This window comes from Penaeus japonicus, unplaced genomic scaffold (assembly GCF_977035675.1).
Source record: "Penaeus japonicus unplaced genomic scaffold, GWHDUDI00000001_assembly GWHDUDI00000027, whole genome shotgun sequence".
NCBI lineage: Eukaryota > Metazoa > Arthropoda > Malacostraca > Decapoda > Penaeidae > Penaeus > Penaeus japonicus.
Genome location: NW_028234429.1, coordinates 24,428,950 through 24,436,449, shown reverse-complemented (window position 1 = coordinate 24,436,449; position 7,500 = coordinate 24,428,950). Strand labels below are relative to the sequence as shown.

Sequence of the window (7,500 nt, the reverse complement as noted above, 5' to 3'; positions counted from 1 at the left end):
CCACTTTGACCCCTTGACAAATGAAATGTCTTATATTCCAGCAAGTATGGTACTTTCTCTGTCTGTATCAATATATGTACATGTGTTTGTATGTGTGCATGGGGGGGGGGGGTCTTCAGCAAATATGTAAATGTTTGTGAGAAAGATGGTAGAATGCAGTAACACATTTTAATTTCCATGACGGTTGTAAGGCGTCTAGTTAGACAGTTCTTTTAGTGGGTTGTGTGGTCTATTGGTTTCAGGGTTGGGTCTGTTAATCTGACGGCTCGGGTTCGAGTCCCGGTCAGGGAGGTAAAATTTATATGTTTGTTTGTGTTTGTATTTGTGCTGATCTAGCTAAAGAAAATAGTACCCTATAATTTACTTAGTTACATTAAAATGTATTGTAAAATACAGTGATATGCAAATTTTTAGTGGCTAGTGAAAGTAGGAAAAAAAAGGCCTTACTAATTAACTAGTGGCAAAACAATAATTAAAATAAAATAGAATACACAGGATATTCTTGACTAAGTCCACAAGGTTTTGAAACATTTTAAGTAGCAATAAGGCAATTAATGGTTTGAGAAAAATCATTAAAAAAAACACAAGATAAAGATTTTAGCTTTGAACTTTAGGCCTTTCACCAGAGGCAAGTTTTTCTGATGTCTCAAAGAAGTCTTGTGTGTGGAAGATCTCAGGAGGCTGGAAAGAAAGCTGAGATCCCGTGGGTCTTGGTGTTTGATGGTGGTCTCGTTTCTGAAAAGGGGAAAAAAAAACAATCTATTTCTCATGTTTTCCAGTTACATTACGTTCACTAACAAGATGATTTTATGAAACCTCATGCTACCTCAACATTTCTCGAGCAAAATTTAATTAATGCCATTTTGGAATAAAGACTGAAGTCCTCAGCCATACTAAGAAAGTACCATTCAAAACTTACAAAAAACAGTGGTCGTATCACCGTAGTTAAGCCATGAGAGGGCCCTAGGTCTGCCTCTGCTTGCTCAACAGATGCTTCCATCTTCCCAAGATCATTCTTTACCCTTGTCACCAAGGTTTCCAAGTTATCTATGGTCTGGAATGTTCGCTGGAGGGCCTATAATTAATTGTTAAAATAATTAATGTTTTTTCATATGACATACTGTTATCTCTTTTTTTTCTTTACATACTTTATGTTATCATGCCTCTCAAGTTATTGGCTCTATGATAATCATATTCACTGCAGTGCTTCCCTTACATATATAATAGGAAGAAACACATTTCACTTTAAATTATAACACCAGATTTATTTAGCAGGAAGATAAACATTGTCATCCATGCCTCCTCTCTTACCTCGCTACTTTGTTCACTTTTATATATTGCATTTTGATCATCTTAACAGTGATGGCATGGAAACTAAAAACATTCAAATCATAGTTTCTACATCTTATTTATAAAAGGAGAAAAAAAAAAAAACTTATGATCTTAAATATGACAATTTTCCAGCAAGAGGAACCAATATATTATGCTATTTACAATAAAATATCACTTACTTGATAATGTAACTAGACTTGCTAAATTTTTATTAGATTTGTATTTACAAAGACCAACAAAAACAATTAACTTATCAAAGACCAAAAAAATGAAATTATCAATAGCAAAGTTTATTCTGACATCATAATCTCCTTTCTGTAAAAAAAATATATAATATTAAACATTCTCAAACAAAAGGATAACGTGTATTATGCTATTCACATATGCTATTCATAATACAGTTTCACATACTTGATAATGTGAGTATACTTGGGGTACTAGAACGTCCAGTGTGTGACGACTTTCTGCTCTAGTCTGAAAAAGAGAATGTCAATTGAAAAAAGAAAAAAAAAAATAATGATATTTTAAGCAATTCAACAATTGATATTAAATGAGAGATATTCTAATCATTCATAAAGAAAATATTGTGTATGATTCTGTTGCATTTATGATGATGATGATGATGATGATGATGATGATGATGATGATGATGATGATGATGATGATGATGATGATGATGATGATGATGATGATGATGATGATGATGATGGTGACAGTGACAGTGGCGATCCTCCCCCTCAGCCTCCTTCCCACCTTCCCTCCCTAGTCTCTCCTTCTCCCTCTCCCCCTCTCCCTCATTCTCCTTCCCTCCCCCTCTCCCTCTCTTTCACACACTCACTCTCATTCTCTCTCTCTCTCTCTCTCTCTCTCTCTCTCTCTCTCTCTCTCTCTCTCTCTCTCTCTCTCTCTCTCTCTCTCTCTCTCTCTCTCTCTCTCTCTCTGTGTTCCTGCCAAGTACTTACCCGATCCAGAAGACTTCCATATTCCTCCAGTCTAGTCAGCATAGATTCTAACTCATGATCAAGGGCGCCTCTCTGCATCATCAAAATTTATCAAAAGAAATATGCTTGTTAGAAAAGAGAAATCCAATCCATGCAATTGGGATGATACACTATACTTGCAGAGTTAATCTTTAAAAAATCATAGGTTTTAGTCGTTCCCTTCAGTTTTAATTACTTTTAGGTTACCTGAATCACTATTGATAATACTTCTTATTCTTTACTCATTAACTGTGAATCATTCAATTTCAAACAAAATTAAAAATCATACTTATGACCAGTTCATTATTCCTTCCACAAATCATTTTTCATGTGTAACTAATACATCATTCTGAATGTTATTTTGTATCACTTTGCTAATGTATCATATACCAAAGAGAAGGTCTGCATCACTGATATTAACATCTTTGCTACTGCTGGATCAACAGTAGTGTCTGGTAGGCATTAATAGCAGTTTTAGTTCACAGAAACTGTCTACAGTGACAACAATGACTTGGCAGAATACAAATGGTGCAGGTTTCTTTGTCTTTTCTAGAGTACTGACATGCATGTATGAGGTGTCGCTTGATGCTAGGCCATTCTAATCTGATTTTCACTAAGACAGATATTGGTTCTGGTGATGCTGACCTTTTCTGAATAAACACCAAGAAAGAATGGCATAACCAGTTTCATGCATTTACCTCCTGTGTTGTATCAACAATGAAATACTTGGCATAGTCTTCTGCCAGCTGCTTGACAATCTGCTCCTTCTTTTCTGATCCTGTATCTTGAGACATGGTGGAAGAGATGTACTGAAGTCTTCCCTGAGTAAGTGAATGTCACTTCCAATCTGTATCTGTTGAGAAATGGAGTTAAATCAAGTTATGTTCTACTAATCAATTTCTTGAGTTTTCCTATATAATGAGATATTCATAAAACCCTTTTTCTTTCTTTATTTATTTTTTTTTTTTTTTATTTTTTTTTTTTTTGTCTTTTGCACATGAAATCTTAATTCTATCTTTTTTTTGGTATGTGATTAATGCCTAATATTTCAATAGCAACAATTAAGATTTTTTCAATTGAAACATGTCATGCATTCTATGTAACAGGTGAAGGCTATTAACCCATTGCAGACGGAGATAAATTTGCTTGCCCAGCCTCCAGGATAGGTTTTATTTTAGAGAGAGACCGCTTGAAGCAATATAATTTGAATCGTCCCAATCTCTTTCAGTCATTCATTGCAAAACTAGAGCAGTTTTTGTGTTTTATTTTTTTGTGTGTTTTATTGAGTTTAGAGACTTATATGTGCCATATGACAGGCTCTATCAGTGCTGCAGTTGACTAAAATTGTAGTATATTATCCATATTAGCTCATTATTTTCTTTATACTCAATGTGATAGAAGTATTACTGTTTTATGGGAGGACAAAAGGCAACTTTATTTTTTCGTATTTTTGTGCTGTCATGAACGAATACGAAACATATAACCACCTACAATAAAGATAACAAGAAGAGATAGGGAAGAGGAATGAAACCTGTGCTTGTGACTGTGAGTGCCACAGTGAAAGGCATCCATATTGGCACAGGAGCACATTTTAGGCACTGGGTATGGATTGAGTCACTTTCCTCTTCTCGTTCTGCCTGCCAATCGTTCATCGGCGGTACTTTAGAGCAAGGGTTCATCAACTTAGTGTGTGCCATCGCTCTATAGAGACAGTGCATGCTAGAGGCCGTGGATGGGTGCCATTCAAGACTCTCTCACCTGCTGGTCCTAGGAAAAAGTGGTGCCATCTAGGTTTTGGACGTTAAGCTTGCACGATATTACGGTAACTATAGTAATTAGGACTGCAGTAGCCATCATCACTCATTCCTTTTTCATAGCAAAATAAAATAGCACAGTGAGCCAAAATCCCCGAACGTCGTGTACGTCATGACGCCCGTCGTCAGGCCAAAGCTCCTACGTCATGTATGTCATGACACCCGTACGCAATGGGTTAAGACACAAACTTAATAAAATATAATTACATAAACCAATATTATGGATAAAAGCAAATACAATTCTGTAACTACTAAAAATATATTCTATTAGTGATACTGGTATATAGTATATAACAATACAATTGCTAAATATTCAAAATATTTCTGTGCCACTAAAACCACAATGTTAGTATCAATGGATAACTCTCACTCTACTCCTCCGATATAGTGAGTATGACACGCAATTCAACCCCTATAACCCACAATCTTGCTCCCAATAGCAGGGGAGGCCATGCAGGAGACTGGGGAAGTTGCAGGGTAAACTAATAATAACAATAGGTAATATGGATATAAACAAAAACACACAATGATGCTTCTATCTAACATTACCTAGGCTTGATGCTTGCCCTAGCACAGGTTATACTCAATGTATCTGAATAGTAGAGGGGGAGAGGAATGCATAAATAGCAGATTAGTGAGACAGCACTATTCTGAATATTTACCATATAATTAAGTGCAAATACAGAAACATATATCTATATATCTTATTATTCTTACACACAGGTTATTCCATAAGCAATTAGTCACCAAGGAGTTAATTAGTAGGTCTACCTTCCTTACCTCATTTCTTAATTTATTGGTAAACAAAAGTTTTGTTCCTATTACTGTTATAATTGTTACGAGCATTATTATCATTATCATTGCAATGTTTGGAACAAGAATATGAATTATTGTAATTCTCATATAAATTATTACCACTATCATTATCATTACCAAAACAAAAATAATAAAGATTTTTTTTTTCATAAACTCTATATGAATAACGAAAACAGGTCAGGTCAAGTAGGCCTACTAATTGACACCCTTTTGACTAACTCCTTGTAGAACCATCTATATCACAAAGAAAGTTCTACATAGTATGTGAAAAAATACATATAAAAATACATGCGTTCTCGTCCATGGGTTGAAACATCCTAAACTCGTACATTTTCTATTGCATATACTTCTGTGACTCGTGAAGTATTGTATTATTACCATGTGTCACTGTATTGTTACTGTATATTACTGTATCATTACCTTAAAAAAGATCCAGGAAATGTTTTTTCGGGCCCTTTCTTTGACAGCGAAATGTCTCCTTGTAACCCAGCTGACAAATGTAAACAAACCCAACCCGTTCACTTTTCACTGGATTTTACTTTGGCGACTGAAGCATAAGCATTGTTGAATGGGTTTTATTTTGGTGAACACACACACTAACACACACACACACACACACACACACACACACACACACACACACACACACACACACACACACACACACACACACACACATATATATATATATATATATATATATATATATATATATATATATATATATATATATATACCCACACACACACACACACACACACACACACACACACACACACACACACACACACACACACAACACACATAAACACACACACACACACACACACACACACACACACACACACACACACACACATATATATATATATATATATATATATATATATATATATATATATATATATATATATATATATATACCCACACAGACACACACACACACACACACACACACACACACACACACACACATACACACACACACACACACATATATATATATATGTATATATATATATATATGTATATATGTATATGTGTTTGTGTGTGTGTATATATATATATATATTTATATATATATATACGTATATATATATATATATATATATATATATATATATATATACTTGTATATATATATATATATATATATATATATATATATATATATATAAATGTACACATTTGTATTTGTATCCACATCCATATCATCTCTCTCTCTCTCTCTCTCTCTCTCTCTCTCTCTCTCTCTCTCTCTCTCTCTCTCTCTCTCTCTCTCTCTCTCTCTCAACTGTATTGTCTTTTTGATAAATTATATATGGCATAAATGAACCATTGCGATATATAGATAGAGAAATTGAAGTCAAAGTAGATTGAAGAGGAATTAAAAGCAACCCTCTTTAGTTGTTGTTTTTTACCATCCTGATCAAATCTGCCATTATCAATATCAGTATTTTTGCTATTAGCATTACCTTCATGATTTTGGCCATCACTTACACTAGCTATATCGTCATCATCATCATCATCATCTACATTATTATAATCACCTTCATCACCACGATCACCAATATCATCTCCATAACCACCATCACCATCATCATCATAATTACTATCATAACTATTCCTATTAACATCAGTATTCCTATTACCATCATCATCACCATTGTCAACATCACCATCATCATTGCATTCGTCATCACCATCATCATTATCCCCATCACCATCATCATCATATACAGCATCCCTACCATCATTATCACTATTATCAACATATACATCACCATTTCCATCACCGCTATCATCCTTATCATCATCATGATCATCATCATAGACGGATGGGTCGAGTACGACCCGCCGTGGCCCCCCGGGTGATAAGATCACGCCTTAGAAGGGTAGACAGGGACGTCTTCTTACGAAGAAAAGAACTAAGTAGGAGTCCCAAGTTTCCTTTCTTAGCTCGCAGTCTCCAGCTAACTTGGAGGAGGCATCTCCGCCGCTGATAACAGTTGCACTGTTGGGCGCCGGACATGCGTGATGACAGGAACCAGAGAAAAATGGTATATATATATATATATATATATATATATATATATATATATATATATATATATATATAGATATACATATGTATATACATAGATTTAGATAGATATATATAGATATATATATATACATATATATATGTACATGTATATATATGTACATATATATATGTACATATATATATATATATATATATATATATATATATATATATATATATATATATATACATACTGTACCCATGGTAGAGATTGCACACGTGTAGATTTCTGGCATATGTATACAAGTACGGCACAGCTGTTCACTCATTGTCATTGTTCTAAGGAAATGGCATGGCATGGATATACATGTACGTGTTTGTTAATACATACAGTAATATCACATCATGATCACTAGCATATCACGGCGACAAACATCTCAGGATCGGGTTGAACCTCTTTCAAGTCGAGATTTTCTCTGTCTCGGTGCCATTCGAGCATTTCCCGAATGCTTTCTCTTAGATTTTGAACCTG

The 7,500-nt window shown here is 34.4% G+C and overlaps 1 protein-coding gene across 1 annotated transcript in view; it reads right to left on the bottom strand.

Moving 5' to 3' along the window:
• Blos4 (biogenesis of lysosome-related organelles complex 1 subunit 4) overlaps positions 1-5,487 on the bottom strand; it is a 6,322-nt gene extending 835 nt beyond the window's left edge. Inside the window, exons 1-6 of the mRNA XM_043019705.2 lie at positions 5,363-5,487; positions 3,011-3,165; positions 2,295-2,366; positions 1,744-1,806; positions 920-1,075; positions 1-735 (exon numbers count right to left, since the gene is read on the bottom strand). The exon at positions 1-735 is cut by the window's left edge and continues 835 nt beyond it. Of these exons, the coding sequence (XP_042875639.2) occupies positions 598-735; positions 920-1,075; positions 1,744-1,806; positions 2,295-2,366; positions 3,011-3,106 (525 nt within the window). The 5' untranslated portion in view covers positions 3,107-3,165; positions 5,363-5,487 and the 3' untranslated portion in view covers positions 1-597. The remainder of the gene's footprint in view (positions 736-919; positions 1,076-1,743; positions 1,807-2,294; positions 2,367-3,010; positions 3,166-5,362) is intronic.
• Between the last annotated feature and the right edge of the window lie 2,013 nt (positions 5,488-7,500).